This window comes from Rhipicephalus sanguineus, chromosome 4 (assembly GCF_013339695.2).
Source record: "Rhipicephalus sanguineus isolate Rsan-2018 chromosome 4, BIME_Rsan_1.4, whole genome shotgun sequence".
NCBI classification, from domain to species: domain Eukaryota; kingdom Metazoa; phylum Arthropoda; class Arachnida; order Ixodida; family Ixodidae; genus Rhipicephalus; species Rhipicephalus sanguineus.
In genome coordinates this window covers 54,429,050-54,448,649 of record NC_051179.1, presented here as the reverse complement: position 1 = coordinate 54,448,649, position 19,600 = coordinate 54,429,050, and the positions used below count along the sequence as shown (strand labels likewise).

At 48.8% G+C, this 19,600-nt stretch overlaps 1 protein-coding gene across 4 annotated transcripts in view; it reads left to right on the top strand.

The window, feature by feature from the left end:
* The first annotated feature begins 3,096 nt into the window (after positions 1-3,096).
* The window catches only part of LOC119390009 (autism susceptibility gene 2 protein homolog), a 441,549-nt gene continuing 425,045 nt past the window's right edge, over positions 3,097-19,600 (top strand). For 2 of the 4 annotated variants that reach the window (XM_037657509.2, XM_037657507.2), the window contains exon 1: positions 3,099-3,624. In XM_037657509.2, coding sequence (XP_037513437.1) covers positions 3,382-3,624 — 243 coding nt within the window. In that variant the 5' untranslated portion in view covers positions 3,099-3,381. Of the gene's footprint in view, positions 3,625-19,600 lie in introns of all 4 variants that reach the window. The other 2 variants (XM_037657511.2, XM_037657508.2) reach the window with 2 other exon arrangements.

Genomic DNA, 19,600 nt, shown 5'->3' with positions numbered 1-19,600 from the left:
TGACTCACCTGACTCGCAGAAGAGCGCCTTATGAACAAAGCGTTGGCAATGCTAAGCGAGATTTTTAGTAGGTGCTGTAAAACGCGTTTTGCAGCACATACTATAATGTAGGTGTTCTATGTATTTATTGTAGGTGCTGACCTAATGCAACGATTTTTGCTAGCGAACACTAGACCATACAAAACCACATACCTAGCGGTTATCTGTAGTTCTGTGTAGTCTTTGTGTTTGTTCCCGAAAAAGACATGGATACAAAAGAAATAAGAAGAATGATGTATTTCACGCAACCTGGATATAAACACGCCATGTCAAGAAGGCTCACAAGCTTTGCGCACCAAGGTGTATTGTATCAAAGGTTTTAATGGACGCAAAACCTCCGAGCGTTCAGAATAACGCAAGCTGAGTGTGGTGATTTGGGTGGTGCATTTCGGGGTACCGACAGCAATCTCGGTTCGAAGTCAACCCTCTGCCCTACCGGAGGGCTGACGCCCAGTTATTTGTACGCTGAAGTTCCTGCCTAACGCACTGGCTGTAGAGAACGGCGAAAAAAAAATTCTTTCACCGTGCTACTGCTGGTGGTAGTGATTTGGGTGAAGACGCTTATTGCTACAGCCCCCGAGAGAGCGACGCGCAAAACCGAGAGGAAAAGCACTTGTAGTGAGCACGGGCCAACACCTCCTAAACTTTTTAGGTGTTGGCACGGCTCAGCGTCTGTAGTGGTGAAGGGGACAAAAAGAATGACAAGTGGACAAGAGGAGACTGGGAAGAGAGCCTACAGCCTCTTTAACCCCTAGCCTACCCCCCCCCCCCCCTCTTCCTTTTTTTTTGCTTCTAATCTCACTCAGTCACCTGTCACACGTGAACGTCGGAAAAAACGCAATTTTTGACAACGCGACGAAACACGGTGAACTCTTGCAATCACCTACGCTCGCGTTCGGTAATTAATGTATTACTTGCTCTTAGTTGGTAGCTATCACTGTCATTAACGTATGCTTTGTGCAATCAGTTATTTTAGTGACGAAAATGTATGTCATGTAAAGCTCCTCTGTCCATTCGAATTAGGCGGAATATTCAATAGCATGGCCGAGGTTGTTCATAGCCATACGTGTTCGAGCAGGACGCTACTTATTTGGTTCCATGCTAATCTTGACCCTCCAGTGGATGTCGCCTAGTCACTGGTATGAATGATCACATGACTCAATAGCGATGGCCACTTCACCTTTTCATTTTGCGGCTGTCTGGAGCACCTTCGCCGTAAACGTAAAGCGCCGCGCTTCATGGACCAACACAGAGCACCGCGGCAAGTGACCGTAACCTTTACGCTGCGGTACTACCGCTCCGTGTTAAATATACCCCTATCCTGAAACGTCTTAACTGCGCAAATTTCCAGATACGTGTGGCAGCTTGTTAAGATGATTGCTAGTGTCTAATGTAGGTCATGCAGATTAAAACAACGACGGTAGGGTATTTCCGGTCACCGAACGGTAAACTGGCACCGTTAAAAGACCCTCACGTATTCGCAATCTCGAGCGCTAGGTTGCGTATACACTGCAACGAGACGCTTCCCTCCAGCGCACACACCTACCAAGTTTTCAGTTCTAGTTGCTGATGTTTTGAAAAAAGACGGAACGTGGCCAACGAAAATTTTGAAAACTTATTTATACGTAAAATAAGTAATGCGTGAAGCGGTGAAATAGTCCTGTCATTGTACTTGTACAATGTTAATGAAGGTTACCAGAAAAGTAAGGCAGAATTATTTTATCCCATTTCAAAAAATCAATTACTTCCAGCAATTAGTAACTATCAGCTACACTACTGAAGAATAATTGCACGGTTACCTTCTACCAATGACGTTTTTTCAAAAGAACGCCAGCTACTTCGATCATCGTTCCTTTCGCTTATTAAGAGCCGCAAGATATGCGCAGGTTTCGACTTAGACATAATCTAAATGAACAAAATGACATGGTGGTATTTTAATTATTACAACAACACACACTATACTAGTTCTAGTTTCCTTTCTATTCTTTTTTTTTTTAAACGACTGCGGAACACTTTTGTGGGGATGGATACCTTGAAAGTGCCATTGGTTAGGTTAATTACCTTGAAGGAACCCTTTACTTATGGGATGTAGTTTTATTGAGATTAAAAATAAGCGGTGAACATCGTTTTAGTGTTTCTAAAGATTCTCGCATCGGTTGATTTCGATACGGCAATGTTAGTCAAGATTTGCTGCTTAGGTAATTGCATGCTGTCGCGGCTGTTGGTAACAAATGTGGACTTGCGCTTCAGTCGGGGCTGTTAATTGCGTCTATTAATCGAGTTAGAGTAAAAAGCTGTATGCGTGCAGGATATAAGGTTTTCTTGATACCGCTCTGTAACTCTTGAATTAATTACACGTCGAGAGATTGTATGAAAAAGCGAAAAATAAATAAATATTCGAAGCAAACGGAGAACAGATATTACCTGCACAGGTTAGGAGCAACAATACAGAAAAAAAAAATTATAAAGTCTTTTAAAGAAATGGTGGGAGGAACCATCGGAAATCGAAGAGAGCTCTCTGGAGAAAACGCCGTCGTTACGAACAGCAAGAACGACAACAATGTTGATAAAGTTGAAACAACCACAACAAGCGAAACTCTCGTTCCGAACGAGATTTGCGGAGCGAAAAGGAGCAGGAGCACGTGACTTACCCCATGTGGTTCCACATTTTTCGTCTGCTGCGATCCAAGGAGTGGCGGGAGCGTGATTTAGGTCTCGTGTTGCGCGTCTCGCATTGATCGCGCGCGCAAATGAGCCGCTCTCCTAATTGTATCGGGAGGAGTCCTCTCTCCTCCATCGCTCCTACGACGGCAGCAGCAGCAGCAGCGCGCCCGTGGCTGCCGGCACCGGCAGCAGAAGCAACAACGACGAAGAACCCGCGCGCCGCACGCACGGTGGCGGAGCCGCGCATTCCGTCGCGAGGGGAGCACGGCAGCAAAGCAGCAAGGAGGAGAACGTGCATGCGCCCGCCGCGCGCGCGCGGGCACTACTTTTTCGAGCCGGCTCGCGGAGGCACTTCCTTTCAGAGGGGGAGCCGCGGCGCGCTGCGGCCAGGTCTGTCGTCCATCTCCCTCCGCCATTTGAAGCGAACAATTGGGGTTTCGCGTCGAGTGCTCGGACGGCGTTTTTACCGGTTTCAAAAGAGTGAAAAAAGCGTCTCCAGTGGGACGGTGATCGTTGGATTGTCGTCGTCGACCCTGTGCCCGGATCTAGTGTGTTTACTCCTTCCCGTGCTCGGATTAACCGCCGTGTGGATGTGCCTGGCGATGTGCTGCTGCACCCGGAGGCGCGGCGGTTGATTCGGCCGCCGCGGCAGCAGCCGCCGCCGCGTTGTCTGTCGCCATGGAAGGCGAAGCCAAAGCGCGGGGCTCCCGCTGTCGGCGCCGCGAAAGGGCCGCCCGGATGCAAAAGCAGGCTATGCGCGGCGGTCAGAGCGCCGATGAGGCGGACGAGTCGCCTGGCCGCTCGGCGTCAAAGCCCCCGAGGCCTCCGAACCGCAAGAAAAGGAATAAGGAGCCCGTCTTTGAGGAGGATGTCATCGACGGCTTTGCCATTCTCAGCTTCAGGACGTACGAGGAGTTAGAGGTAAGTAGGCCTAACCTTCTCGCGTCTCTCCGCCGCGCGGGCTTGTCACGATTGCCCCTTCACCCGTCCGGGGCTCGGGCCTCAGGAGTTTGGGGCAGCCGTTGCGGAAGGGCCCCTCCGGCCTCCGGGCCCGCCCGAAATCGATGCATCCCGACGCGACGCGTTATACGGGGACCCGTTCGGCTTCACGTCGTGCGCGAGGGTCGGTGGCTTTCTGTCCGCTTAGGCCTAACCCCGAGAGCGGCCGGGTATTCCGGCTAATCGCCCCTGATCTCAGTTCACGCCGTCTGTGCAGCTTGAGGCTCTCACCAGTGCCTTGGGCCACGGCCGTGATTTTTTTTCGCCGTTGTTTCCCGCTTCGCAGGGCTAGCGCCGCTGGCGGAGTGCGCTGTCGCCAGCGGATCGGTAGCGCTGCGTTTTCCTCGCCAATCATCTTAACCCGCGCCGGATTAAGAGGCTCGCGATATTATTTGTTTAGAATTATATCGTGCCAATCGTTCGTGCTCCTTTTCGTGCGGCGTCGGCTCCCTTTGTATTTGACTCGCCGGCTTGCAAGAGGAAAAAACTCGTGCGCAAATATTATTGCGCAAGTGTGACGAATGTTAGCGCTCCCGGGAACCGTACGAGTCACGATACTTCGAATGCGAAGATCGCACGCGCTGTCCAGCCTCCCATCAAAGCCGTAATTTGCAATAGCAACTGTAATTTGTCATTGCGCGTCACCTATTCACCGAAAAAGATTACGGAATTATGAATATCGCGTTTGAATGATTGAAACGATAAGCCACGCCGACTCGATGGAACTAATACAGCTGTTTGCGTTTTCCTAGGTCGTTTAAGCGATAAACTTTCGATCGTATACAGATAGCAGCTATTAAGATGTAACTGGAAGGAACGAGCTGCGTGGAAACGCCTACGCTTAAGGTACTTTATGGACGTGTATATTTTTATTTTTCTTCGGCGGGCGGTCGTGTAGGAGACCAGTGACCTCTATATATGAAAGGCAGCGTGCATTTTCTTGGAGGCCCGCTCGTGTGTTGATGGAAATGTAGGACAGATGCGAGTTTGCTTCGTTTTATTGCTTTTCACGTGCTCCTTCGCGTGCTTCATTCGAAACTTTTTGCTTTATGCCCGTGGGTCGTTCAGTTCTTTTTTTTTTTTTTTTTTCATACAGCGTAAGTTACTCTCAGTCGTTTCTTGTACGTTGAGCACTCGTTCCCGTTCTTGCACATTTTTATCTTCTTGACAGCTTGACAGAGCAGAAGAGATAGCTGTCGGACAACTTGCGTACGCTTATTCCCCGGACGGAACACACAGCGTCGCAGTTTTCTTTTTCTCACGTTCTGCCACGTCGTTTTTTTTTTTTTTTTAAACGCGCACTTCTCTCCTACGAAACATGCAAGTAGCACGTATCCAGCGGCCGTTCAAGTAGTGACTCGTTTGAGCGAGCGCGGCCAGTTTTATTGTGCTCGTGATGGGGATTTCGTGTGTGACGGTTTTCTCTTTGTTGTTTTGTGCGGACGTAGCCCAAGTGGTATCCACGTTCATGACGAATGCGCTATCTCAAGGTTGGAAGTGCTTGCAACTTAGTGTTCCTGGTTCTCGGAAAAAATGGTATCTGACCATACGGGTCGTCCATTATCGCTGTACTATCTATCTTATCCATTGACGCCTTGGCACGCACCGGCCCCTCGAATTGACAACTGTGAAACGCCTTCATGGAGGTCACGTGTACCCCTTCCCTGTATTGAACTTCTCTTTCCACGCCCACTGCTGACCACCACCGGTCAGGTGTCAGCTGCAAGGACGCGGGTTCGATTCCGGCGGGTGGCCAAATGCGAAGAAGTTGGTGCACGTTGAAAAATACCGCAGGTGGTCTAAACTAACTCGGAGTCCTCATACAAAAAACCGCGTTCTTCATAATCACATCGTAGTTGCGGGACGTAAAACTGCAGGATTTAATGTCTTTTAAATTTTTTTAGTCGTGGCTTTCTTTCCTGGAGGCTAACACGGGATCCACGCTTCGCTCACTTAACCGTAGGAATGCGGCGTCATGGCAATCGTTTTGTCTGCACTTAAATATGCTTCGCGCTGGAGGTGTCCGTTCTGACGTCTTGGAACGCAGCGCTCGCCAGTGTCTGAAAGGTGTACGGAGAAGCAGCCTCGCTTTATCGAACAGAAATGCCGTCTTCCTTCTTCCACGTCTGTTGAACTTTCATTGTCTAAAAACGTCATACTCGTGATTGACGTATCGTGGGAGTCACTTGCTACGTAAGGGACCTCGTAATTATCTTTACTTTTTAAAATTTCTATTGAACGTGCACGTGAAACCTCATTCGCAGAAGAGCGCCTTGATAACACGCGAATTGCTCCCTGCTGCAAGTCCTAGAAAATAAATCCCTAGAAAAAAAAAGAAAAACGCAAATCCCAACATATTGATTAGCGGTAACGTGCGATTACCAGCAGTGAAACCCAGCATACAAATATTGATGCACTTACGCAATACTCGAACTGAAGCGAACAGGTGATTGATGACAACGTTGTTATTGCGCTTATGTACAACGAATACCACTTCTTTACACAGCTGCTGTTAGGCATTACTACTAGCATTGATTAATTTCTCATTAAGTTGCAGTGGTTGTTACATCACGTGCGCGGTCTGTTTAAATGATGCCACTGACCCTGAGCCGTGAATAAATGTCGAGGTATCAAATGTTCTTGCTCATATTCACACCTTCCAGTGCGGAGAGGGCAGTATGTGAAATGAACGATTGTTATGTTGCCCTAAATAACTAGCGGAAGTTTGTGGATTCGGATCTCACCGACGGACAGGGTGATTTTTTCATCCGCTTTAATTCATTTTAATTTACGTCATTATTACTACGCTACAGATAAAGACAATGCTTTCCTTGGCCTAATTGTGTTGAATTCATTTGATTGTCTAACAAAAAAAAAAAAAGAGTCCATCGAAAAAAAGAATTCCCCTTCTTTCGTTCTGAATATCTAATCTCATTGAACGCGAACCACGGGAAGGTCGAAGCATCAACCGTGCTATCGTGTTTATCTACACTTGAAGGTTCTGATACGCCAGTGTGTCATCGTAGATCCTCCTCGCCCTTTTTTTTCATTGTTTCAATTTCTATTGTTGCCGCAGCAGCTTCAAAATCGGCTCGATACTAGTCGCAACCGGGAACGTTTTCCATTACGATCCTCATTCGCTGCGTCTGGACCACATAAAAAAGCGCGTCGTGGTGTTTTCGTGACGCGCGCCCATGTTTTCAGCTTTAATTACTCTCCTACACAGCGTTAGTTGTCCCGACGCTTCTCTCGTTACCTTCTCTGCACTGTTCGTTGTCGATTGCCTCGAGCAACGTGCACAACTTTGGTAAACCGCGTTTCGCTCCGATGCCCAGCAGTGTGCTCTCCGTATCTCTCGCTGTCGCACATGGGATGTTTGCTTTTTCCGCGATAAGCTTGTTCGTCCACTTGACTTACTGGGGGCGCCCGTCGTTTCGATTTGGCCCTCCACTCGAAAAGAAAAGAACTGACCCGACAGTTTCCATTTCCATTTGTTTGTTCTTTCCTGCTTCTCCTCACCGGCGACCAGTAGCTTGTGGTGGCTTTGAAACTGAGTATATGCGTGTTTGTAAGCCCCCCCCCCCTAACCTCCACACACACACACACACACACACACACACACACACACACACACACACACACACACACACACACACACACACACACCTGCTTTTTCTTTAGGAAGCGGTTAGTGCGTCCATGTGCAATGCGGGTGGCTTTGGGTTCAGATTTTATTTCGCATTTTTCCTCCTGCAAAAAAAAAAAAAAGAGGGGGGTGGGGGTGGTGATTGGACAGTAACAAAAAGCTGCAGCAAAGTAGCTTGACGAGGTTCCTGCCCATGTGTTGGCATAGATGATAGCAAGCAAACCGCGTAATTGTACGATGAATATAACAAACGCAGGTGAGCAACACATTTAAGAATGCAATGATACACATTTCTACATAGAAATTGCATGAAAAGAATACATTCATAAATTAATTCATAAGAAGCGTCGATTCCCCACTGCCGCCGGGCACCCACCGGTTTTTGTAATGGGAAGGGATTGTACCCCGACCTGGCGCTCGGTGTGGGTGCTCATATCTCGATGGCACGCCTGTCCTTTCGGCTTCATTCTTTCACTGCCCTTTCGCCACTCCCAGCGACGGTACGTCGTGCTCCCTTAATGGGCTGCAGAAAGCTCGTTCCTATCCTTAAACCACTACTGAGTTTATGCGTGCTTGTCTCCCCCCCCCCCCCCCCCTTTCGAACGCGCGTGCACAGACGTTCTCTCTCTACGAAGAACAAAGGCATTCAAAACCTAAACGACTCGAGCGTCGGCCATTACAAATGGAAGGTCGCCAATCCCCGCGAGTTGTTAACCGGTTATCTCGCACGCTGATCTCGATTTCATCTATTCCGCCGGAGCCTCCTCCGCAACCAGTGAGCTTCTTTCGCGGCGTTTTCCTTCTTTCTCATTCTTCCCCTCCCTCCCTCTCTCCCTCATTTCTCGACTCATCCACTTGGCTTTCCTGGTCGCCCTTGCGCGGCGTAATGAAATTATAAGGCGCCGAAAAAAAAAAAAAAATGTCGCCGCCGATGTGTGTGGCAAAAGCGCAGTAGGGGAGGCATTGCGCGGTGCTTTTGAGAGTAAGCAAAGGAAAAATAGCGAAGGGTAGTTGGTTGGGGGAGGAGGAAAAGGCTTTCGGCCTTCAGTGACGTCCGCATGTAAGAGAGGGAGAGTAAGGGCTGGAGACCTTTCCTCTTCCTCCTCCCTAGGCCGAGATGAGCTTCTCCTCCTGATGGCGCAAACGACGGACGCGCGCTCGAACGAAGCTCGTTAACCGAGATGAGCTCGACTGCCTTTTTATCGTTATTGCCTTTTTAAACAACTGTCCTAATACGAGGCAGATGCCGTAATCCGCGAGGGGCAGCAACGTGTCGGCACTGTGTCGTTCGTTCCGGGGGCTTCGCTCGGTCAGCTGGGCGACACTCGCGGCTTCAATTAGGCTAAGTGATTTCTCGCGTTTCCCAGTCGACCTAGCGAGGAAGTAGCTCCGGACGAGGAAAAAGAAGGAAGGTGGTGAGGGGTGTTCCAGCCCCCGGAAGAGGGTCCTCTCTCGCTTTGAGAAAGGGAAGTCGGAGGAGGTTTGGAGGGGAGTTCGTTTCCACACTGACTTCATCGCGTGTGCGGCGACAGCGTGCGTGGTCCAGGATGCGGGACAGGTTGTTTTATTGCGGGTCCGACGAGTTGTCCGTGTGGCAGTCATTCTGTTTCAATTTACCCACTCTCGGCGCGCGGGGTCCTGTTGACACGCGTGTCTGAATAATTTCCGACGCCGGGAAACTCGTTGTCATCGTGCCAAAAGGAAGGCGATCTCGGCTTCCCTGTCGCGGTACCATTTTGCGAAAAAAAAAAAAAAAAGAGAGAGAGAGAGGGCTTATTTATCCAGCTTTTAGCGAGCACGTGCGGCTCCTTCTTCCGCCTGAGTAGACAATTTGCGAAAGATTGTTGGTAGGCTTTCTTGCAAACCAATCGAAAGCTTTCGTTTACAGAGTACTTTTTGTCGCCCTAACTGCTTTCACTCTCAGTGCGGCCACTCATTGACAGTGACCTATTATCTTGTACCTTGCTGTTGCTATGACGTGTGGAAGGGAGGAAGTAGAAATACAGAATGATGATATCTGGGGTTTTACCTGCCAAAACCGCGATATGAACTACGCCGTAGGGGAGGGCTCCGGAAATTTGGACCATCTGGTGCTGCGGACCCGAAGGTCGCGGGATCGAATGCCGACCGCGGCGGTCCCATTTTCGATGGCGGCGAAAATGCTTGAGGCCCGTGCACTTTGATATTGGTGCATGTTAAAGAACCCCAGGTGGTCGAAATTTCCGGAGCCCTTCACTACGGCGTCCCTTATAATCATATCGGGAAAGGGGAAATGGAAAGATGAGAGAGGACGGAAGGATAGAAGGTAATGAACAATAAGTGCTCTGACGCGTGTGTTTGATAGCGGTGACGTGCCTACCGTCTACGCGCACGTACACACATGTACACACATGTACACACACACACACATGTACACACACAGACACACACACAAGTAGTCGAAACATATACGTGCTACTGCCCGAAAGTATCGCGCATGCATGCAGGTAAGCATAAAGGAGCACGTAAGTAACACGTTGAACATATATCCGCGACGGAGTTTCACGAACAGTGAGAATTAAGTTTATCGTCTCGCCTTTATTAGACACGGAAATTTGGGCTCCTTTTACGTTACTGAAAAGAATTAAAAAAAAAAAACCTCTTTATGTACGTTCCATTGTGTGCAAACGGGCGTCTACCGTGTGCGCATTGTGAGCATATTAGAAAAAGGTTTCCGAGTTGGCTGGCGCGTTTTTTCTTTTTTCTATTTTTTTCTCGGTGCTGTTATGACTGCTTGTGTGCGGGAAATGATTATTGTCCGTCGGTGTATTATGCGCGGTAAAAGAAAAAAAAAAACACTTTTTCCTTTTTTTTTTTCACAGTCGTAACAATCTGCAATTTCCGCAAAAAACGGCGCGCGTTTCTTCCATTTTTTTTTTTCCTCTCTCACTCCGGTCGTTTTGATCGGCAAACCGATCAAGAAGCTTTCAAGGCTGTCCTTCGAAAGCGTGGGATGTGATGTGCAGACGTTTTAATAACAATAAATTTAGCGCAGCGAAACATGATCACAGAGAAGCGAACATCAACACGAGACTCAGGGGCAGCGCTAGGATGTTTTTACTGGGGGTGGAGGTGGTTAGCGAGGGGGGAGAGGAGGTCTTATTTATTGTGTTTTGAGTTTTGGGACTATGTTTGCTCTTGGGGTGGAGGGGGTGCGGGCAAAGGAGGGCAGGAGACAAGTTTAGAGGGTGTGTTATTTTCAACACACTGATTAATTAGTGCTTCTAACTTGTATGTATCTTTTAATTCGAGGGTACTCTTATGAAGGAATTGCAGCGGTGCATGCAATAAATACACACGGTCCTCCTTTTTGATGCAGGTGCTGCAGCAATGAATTAGTGAACCTATTGGTAACAATAACGTGGAACATGCGGTCGTAGTTTCGCTTCCCGCTTCATCCTGTGCTTAATGGCCTCAGTACCGAGGCACAACCCTCATAAAAGCTGTCGAATGTCCGCCGTTAAAACAGCTGTCGTGCTCCCGGGACACTTGCATATTTCCCAGCTGCAAGGTGCGGCAAGCGTCAGGGTCACCACAACGACCGTCGACCAGGGGCGTAGTCAAGAGGGGGGGTTGGGGGGTTTCAAACCCCCCCCGAAATTTTTCGATTTTGCTTGCGTATATAGGCACGCACACATACAAACGCACGCACGAACATACATAAAGTATGGTTGAACCCCCCCCGAAAAAAATTTCTGGCTACGCCCCTGCCGTCGACGTTCTGGTCAATCAAAAAAGAACATGCTAGAGCACTGCTGAAGCGTGCTTGACGCCCCCACCTAAACATTGCACAGAACAGTGTTAAGTTCTCACACAAAGCTGTTCTAGGGGGCAACTTTTCTTGGCAGTGCTGGGGAAACCACAGAACCGAAACACATGCCTGCTAACGCGCCAGGAAATAGTTCCTAATTTTATTGGTAATTTCCTCGTTTGCCTTGCCCTAACAAATACTGCTTTATTTATTATGAGACTGAAACAGTTATGGGAAGTTGTAGGCGAAATAATATTATTGTTCATTTTACAATAATCTATTTCTTCTTTTTCATGTCTTAGCCAGCACTGCGTTTTCTTCACGCCATGTTGTCCAAAGTAAACATGGCGTCCCTGACGTGTGTTGGTCCGTGTGCGGTCTCAGACCGGCTGTTTAGTTCTCCAAGAATAATCTACTCGAAATGTGACATTGAAATGTACACCAAGCAATCGAAATGTCTCCCTCGCATTCACATTTCTTTCATGCATACGTTTTTATAAACGCGTTAGCTCTGCGAACAAGCAAAACTGAAACTGGAATTAAAATCAGCTGCGAGTTGCCAGACTACTAGCGGAGTAACACGAGTGTCCGGAAGCCCCGCCTCCGTACCCTTCGCTCCATTGCCAAGGTAATCTGTCCTTGAGTGTGAGGAAACAGAGAGGAGGGGTCACTCATCGCGCCCTGGATTGCAACCCGCAGTTGAGCTGCCGCTTCAAGTTTAGCACGTAGACGAAAATACCATAATAGGAATCCTCCAAAACGCAAGTGAGCCTAATTTGCCGTAAGGTGTGCACTTACGAGCTACCGTAAATACACTCGGATATACCGCACTGCCCTTGCTTTTTTGTTCGTATGAGATTGAGTCGGTAAATTAAAGTTTGCATTTCGCATTATATTCGGACTCGAATTTTCAGGCTCTACGAGGTGGGCATGATCACGGTTTTTCGGTTTGCCTATCACCGACTTTATGTGGACTGGAGCTAACGCAAGCGCAAGTGGGACTGACCGGGATCAGACCATGCGAGGAGCGAGGCAACGAAACGTTATTAAGGTTATTTCGGTGCCCGCTAACGCGCCCAAACTATTACTGGCGCAAGTGCAAGTTTTCATTGTTTCTTGGCAGTCGTGAAGGTCACACGTTTGCTTGTTCCAAACGTGCGCGAAAAAAAAGAGTAAGTATCGGTCGAAATGGCTTTTTTTGAGCGTCGTCGACAGGAGACAGAGTTAAGCAAGCCTAAGTATAATTTCGCCCTCGATTTGAATAATTTCAGCAAGCATAGAACTGCCGTACGCTTTTCCGCATCGTTGCAGTTATGGTAATACCGTACCGGTATACGTTACCGTTTGCTATTAAAAATGTACCACGATCAGAATACTTTTTCGCTGCGCCAGTTGCTCGGGGCGTACGGCAACACGACGACATGATTATAGCGGCTGGCTAATACAGGTCTTGCAGGTCACAATAGCGACGTGCAGACCACTACGATGAGATATTTCCGCACCCGCCGTATACGTAAACCGGCACTGCTAAAATATCATAGAGGCTTTGTTTGAACCTGTGCGTGTTTAGGTGTCAGGGGAGCGTTTGTGAACAACAGTTGCTGACAACTCGAGTTCGAAAGCGGGGCACACCTGCCTTCATCGTGTTCATTTTTTTGTTTCGTGATAAGCCACACTTCGTTATATATCTAGTTTTTAACCTCAACTCTCTGCGCCGCACGGCATGTTGTAAACGCTCGGCACCTGTGGCCTTGGCGAGAAGCGTATATGCGTGACATCGCTGGATCGGTGCTTGCGTCGGTGCTTGAGTCAGATGTTAAAGAGTCCACAAAGCCACGCTGAACCTGCCCTTCAGCTTTGTACACTCTAGAAAACAAGAGTTCCGACTTGACACGTTTATGACTCTCTTTAAGGAGCCACGTGAACTCCCCTTGGAGATCATTGTATACTTTCGTCGGAGAGTCGTGGGTAGCCAAAAGAGAGTTAACGTGACTCCTTAAAGAGAGTGATATACGTGCAAGTCAGGACTCGCCGGTAAGAGAAACACATACTCTTTTTTTTTTCTTCTTCTTCTTCTTCTTAGACTAAGAGAGCCGGGCCAGCTATAGAGGCCCCTCGAGTTTTGAATGTATTTGTTCTGCTAACGCGAATTTTAGGTTTATTAGAAAGCAAATTTCTTAGTTTATTGTTTATTTTTTGCTTTCGTAAAACATTATCATCGGCTCGACATTAATATGTCAGGATCTACTCTAAAGTTCGCCAGGGCGTTCGAGTTTCATCCCTGTACGAGAACGACGCGGAGGTGTGTATCTGCGCGGTAACTAATCAACCGTCTTAAGCAGGTTGAAGCGCTTGACGTCACACAAAACAGCGAACATGATTGGCTACACTATGCTGTAGTCTTATAGGTCGTAAGAAGAGCCTATTTGTAAATTTTAGGTTGTCGCTGACCTTAGTTTTATGAACTCGGCCGCTTTGTACGAAAGCGCCGTTGCGGCGAGCTCCCCAGGGAACTGCTCGCTACGAGTTGGAGAGGTAGATAAATATGAAAAATGGAGTGCTGAGCTGATGACGCGCGTATTTTAATGTTGCAGATGATAGGTGATGCAGTTCGTTGCCAAGGGGAGCGCCAAGGAGGCGTTAGATGCATTTAGAACGGCCGCTGAACGTGCCTAAATATATAGAGCTCGTGGATAAAACTGCACGTATAGTGTAATGCAAATGGCGTCGTTGCTCTTGAAGCAACCGGCCTCCCCAGAAAGAAGGAAGGAACCGTTCTATTGATGTGTTTTTGGGAGCAGCGCGAAAACAGACATACACATAGAACGTGAGAGACGGCAGGTGCTAACATTCATACCTTCATTTGAGGCTTCGCTAGCAAATATATAAAGAGAAAACAAACGTGCTCAGTAAGTCAAACGCATTGGTCACGTTACACGATGTCACTTCAGAAAAAATGTCGAAAGTACTCAATCTCTGCCTTCCAAAGTTTCACATAAGTATCGCTAACACACATATCTCCTATCTTCCCGATATGTGTTCACATGTATTCGTTTTGACGTCAGGGTGTTACCGCCTCTCGATTGGTGTAATGGACAACAAGGCTTGTTCAATGGGGTGAAATCGGTAGCAGTGGCAGACCCAGCATGTTTCATTATGGCGATTACCAACTATCGGAAAGCGGCGTCTTTATAGCCCTACTTTGAGTTAGCATTTAAGAAAGTCGAACGAGAACGTGCGTGATCATCACTTTCATTTGCATAAAATCTTGTCTCGGGTTTACACGCACAGAAATACCTAATAAAGTAGGCGGGAGAACGACCGACGCTGTAGCTCAGTAGGCATAGCATCGGACGCGTTAACCGAAGTTCGGGCCCTACGGGTGGTATGTTCATTTCGTCCACTTTAATTGCTTTACATTTGTATCGTAATTACTGCACTACAGTTAAAGGCTACAATTAATCTCCCCTGTAATTTCCTTGGCTTTATTGTCTGTTGGTTGCATTAGGCTGTATCTAACAAAGAAAGCGGACCCTTGAACCATCCCTCTTTATTCAAAAGAAGCTTGTAGGGAATAAATAAATGGTGTTGTGCGGATGCGCGTATGCGTTCGCGTTGCGCTCCGTTCCGTTAACGATGTGGAAACGTGTGTCTGCGTCTCCTTCCTTCCTCAAGCTGGGCGAATGTATAATACATAAGGACGAAAGGGGTTCGTCCTTGTCGAGGTGACTCCGCGTACCTCGCGGCGCAGTAACAGGTTCGAACAACACGCAGAGTGACAGGCCCTATCGAGCACGCGAGAGGCGGCTGACCGCATAGCTGCAGCCGCCTTGTTGGCTGCAGCAGCAGCAGCGCGCCGCGGCAAGTGCAAAAGCCGAGATTCTGAAGCGTCGGCGGCGACGTTCATTTACGCGCTGTTCAGAGGGGGGTGGGGGGGGGGGGGTGCGTGTTTTATTTACGACGTGCCGGGGCAGGCCACCACCTGTTCGGAGCGAGTCTCTCGTCGTGACTGCGTTGACACACACTCGCACGCTCGCTGCTGGCGCGAACTCTTCGAAGCGCGCGGCTGCAAGCTTTCTCGGTCCGCTGACCGCGCTCTCTTTAGCTCGCTTCCTCGCGGATATTTATTTATTCGAAGTCCCGGAGGCCTTCGCACTTTCCTGCTTTTCCAGTCTGCGCTGTCTTCTTCTTGCTTGTGGCGTTTTGCTTGGATAACCCCAAGTAACTCGACGTGATCCGCTTGGTTCATCGGGCTTTTGAAGACTGCCGTGAGTATGTATACAGTCTTAGTCTGAAGTTTCCAATCCAGGGTCTGCTCGAACAGGTTGGTTTCTGTGCCCTGTTGTGGGGTTCGTACCCAGTTATGAAAGCTCTAAGGTTCTGAAGAAACACACACACACTTTGTTATTGTCCACAGATCCCGAAAGTCAACCTGTCAGCGTGCGTCTGTGGCCTCGGAAGTTATCATATCTGTCTAATGACTCGGTTTTAAACTTTCGGTGTGTTTTGCTCATCACAGTGCATAATCGGAAGAAAGCACACAGGCGCCGCAGTGAAGTTTAGAGTTAGCGGCTTCTGATGATCATTTCTTCTCGAGCTACTTTCTGCGTCTAGAAGCCAAGCCGTCTTTATATAAAGAGGCAAATACATGGTCTTAGGAATCTTGGAAACACCGTCTGTGATCCCACGTGACCGTGCGCTATTATTTCTGGGAAAGGTTGTACGTTTTCGTTTATTGTGACTCTGCCTTCGGGACACCTGTGTTTATGTTCCCGTCACATCGTGCGCCCTCTTGTTAATGTGTTGTCCGCGTCTTTGTCAATTCTGGAACACTGATTGCACGCATTGTCTTTATTCCGTGTAGAGTCTTGCTTGGAAACGACTCGTCTACCGTGTACCGGGCGCATGAATCATTCCAGTGCGTCGCCGCGCATACGAGCAATTTGTGAAAACAGATGGTGGTGGCTGCGTTTGTGGTCTTGTTTTTCACGGCGCGTTGGAGGTTCCGCACGTCGTTTCTCTATCTTATTCCAGTCATTTCTTTCTTTACTTTTCCCAGCTGTCTTACGCTCTTTGTTCTCTGAGACTCGTCGTTTCTATTTTTGTTCCCCCCGAAGTGCCGGCCCGGATCTTGGCATGTTGTCGGAGAATCTCTTCTCGCTGAAAGCGCGTTCGTTCTCTCGCTATCCGTCGCGCCCAGGGGAGTTTGGTAGCAGCTATGGTACAAAGTGACGCGCCGCCGCCTTTTATCAGCTGTAGTGTTTCGGGCGGACCTGTGCACTATAATGTGCGCGAGGGCTGTTGCGCAACTTTTGGCACGCACAACTTCCCGAGGCGACTTTGCGAACCTCGGATTTAGAAACGACTATTTCGTTTTTTTTTTTTTTTGTTTCGTTTGCGCTGGCGCTGATGCTTTTTCGCGCTATGCTATCTCGCGCTGACGTCGAACGCGGTGTTTTCTGCACGCACCGAAGCTGAAATTGTATTAGAGTTCTCGTCGACTGGAGTGTAGTTTCCGATTGGGCTTGTTGATTCGACATAGCGAAGGGCGCAGATTCCGACAAGTACGAAGAAAGGCACGAAGTGCACAAACGCAGCGTTGACTTTCAACGAAATTTGTTCCCAGTTCCCTTAACCAATTCTCATGGACGTTCGAGAACTTCCGACTCACGTTCGTGCCCCCCCCCCCCCCCACCTTCGCATAAATGTAACAATGAATGCGTGTGTGTAACGAAGCGGCATTCTTTGTTCCTACACAGATGTTCTAAAATGCGTACGCATGAGCCACTCTAATCGCGTACGCGTTAGCTTAAGAAACATCCTATTGGATAAGCTATCGTGGGGATGTCTCGTGTCCGCTCCCATGACGATAAAAGGCAGTTTTGTCAGCGCCAAACAAGCGGCGCTATGATCGGTGCGCTCGGATTCTAGTTCGCTGTAGCTCGGATAAGACGGGGGACACGTTTGCACGCGATGGAAGTCGTGTCTTCTCAGGCGGTGTTTCCTCAAGGTCGTTCTTCCCCTCTCTCTCTCTCTCTCTCTCTGGTTGGTTAGCAATGGCGGCTGCCTGCCTTTCCGTGGCCCGCCAGAGCCGGGCGTCTCGCCAAATAAAAAAAAAGCAGTTTCCTCTCACACCACGAGCAAGCGACGTTGGCGACTGACTCTACTTCGTCGTCGTCGTCAAAGGCCTCGCATTGATGCCGTGTGTGTGCGCCGGCCTTGTGACGCCTCACGTTTCCGTTGGCGTCGTCGATTGAGCCGTCGTCGAGCTGTACGCGTGTGTGTGTGTGTTGCTCGTCTCGTGTGTCCTTCCCGGCGCGCGCGTCCCCGTTCAGAGTGCGGCAGGATGAGGAGGAGGAAGTGGCAAGGCGTGTGGCCGTTCGCCCCCGTTATCGGCCACTTCTCTTCCTTCTCTGACCGTGAGGAGAGAGACCACAAGGCGGGCAGGCAGTAAGATAAGGTGCGTCCTCGCCGTTGTCATCATCGTGGTCGTCGTTCACCCGGCGGCGCCTGGGACAAGAGCTCGGGCGCGACAAAGGAACTGCAGAGCGGCAGGGCAGCGTCTCGTTTGGCGGGCGCCACACGTTTTACCGTTTGGCTCTTGAGAGAGAGAGAGAGAGAGTTTGTGTGTGTGTACTCTCCTCTATCATTTGTATGTGTCTGCGCTTGACACCGGTTTTGGGGCCACAGGTAGACACGACTTAGCTGGCAGATTGCGCGCTACCGTGAAAGGATTAATGGAGTACCTGACGGGATTACATACTAGCGAGGTTTTCTCTCGCGGGTCGTGTACGGGAACGATCGGTCGCCACGTCGTTTCCATTATCCTGCGTGTGGTCTCGTTGGGAGCCACGACACTGCGATTTGTGATCAGAGATACAGAGAAAGAGCAGAGTTATTTTAATAAGGGACGAGGGGGACTTTGCTTCTGAGAGAGAGAGGGTAGGGCTGAGAAGTGTGCCGCATATGGAGTCAGAAGCTAATGAATCGAACGGACAATTAGGTCAGGGAAAGCATAGATGGCGTTAATTGTTGTCTTTAGCCGTAGTGTATTAATTATGACGTAAATTGAAATTAATTGAAGTCGACGTAAAAACGCCCTTTGCGTCGGTCGGATCTGGACCAACAACGCGCGTGAAGCGAAGCGATGTTTCATTGCGTGAGTGTAATTTGTGATAGGCCGTACACAAAGGATTGGAGAACTGTTTGTGGAAATAACAAGTGGGGGGCATCGCAAGGGGATGAGGTGTTGTTTGCACGGCTGATTACACGCTACCGGGTCTGCGGCTCTAATTGCAACATCCACTGATAAACGGATGCCCGATATCGAAGCTGCGGCCGTCCCTGAGAGTGCTTATAGCAGAGGACACGAAATTAGAAGCGCAGTTCGCAGTCGGTAGACTCCCAAGGTTACCCAAGCGCAACTTCGTGCACTGATAACAGACCTTATAGGCGCTAGAACGAAACGCAGCACGTACGCTAACATTTTTGTACCGATGCTCTTGGTCCCGCCATTTCCTCCTACGTGCACTAAGTGTTCGCAGTATGTTTTGCAGCGTTTTGCAGCCAGGCAGGCTTAAGCTGCGCCGCATCGCGCAATGGCGGAGTCGACCGCAAACGGTGCAAAGGAAAATGTTGCAGGCACTTGCACGGCCGCCGGCAGTCGCGCTGTCTGACGAGTGACGCGCGCACAGGTGTTGCGAAATCGGGCTCGCTGCTCGCTCCACGAGGAACTGCGGCATGTGTTTTGTTTCTACGTGTGTCGTACAGTGAACCTGTGACTTATTGAGGTGACTCACAAGTGTTTATCTATGCTTACCCCCCCCCCCCCCCCCCAAAAAAAAAAGAAAAGCATATATAGTGCTGAGGACAGCGCTATGTGTTGGGAAACAAAGCTTATTCCTATAGAGAAGAGCTCGATTGCGTCAATATCTTTAGGCGACACCGGAGTGATACTCTAGAGCGGATTCGATGGATTCAATCTGTGAGAACACTACCGTCGTTCATTCCGCCATTGTATGTTCGTTATTAGAACACAGAATGAAGGTTGTAGTTTCACTTCTCGAATATCGCGTCGAAACCGATTTTTTTTTTCAGTGTGACGTCGCGAATATTGCTGCCTGTTTTCCGTGTTTTGGCTACATTGGCTCAGTAATATCTCCTAAGTGTTGCTGCGATAGATCTCGGGCTTCCATGTAATAAAATGTAACTAATTTTTACCTGTAAGCTATAATATACATTCTAGCAGACGCCTTCAAAGTCAATGACGTCACGACTAATTCGTGCGGGAACTTCAAGGTGGCGTCGCCTCCTGTATTTTTATTATTTTTTTTTTTGCGCGTGTTCTCGCGGCAAGAGTTGTGCTTTTGGCATCGTGAAAGGCCCTTTTTTTTATATAGAAGAGTGCTAATTTTTCTCTTCAGTGCCACTTTAAGCTTGCTTCTGCGCGCACAACGGCAAGT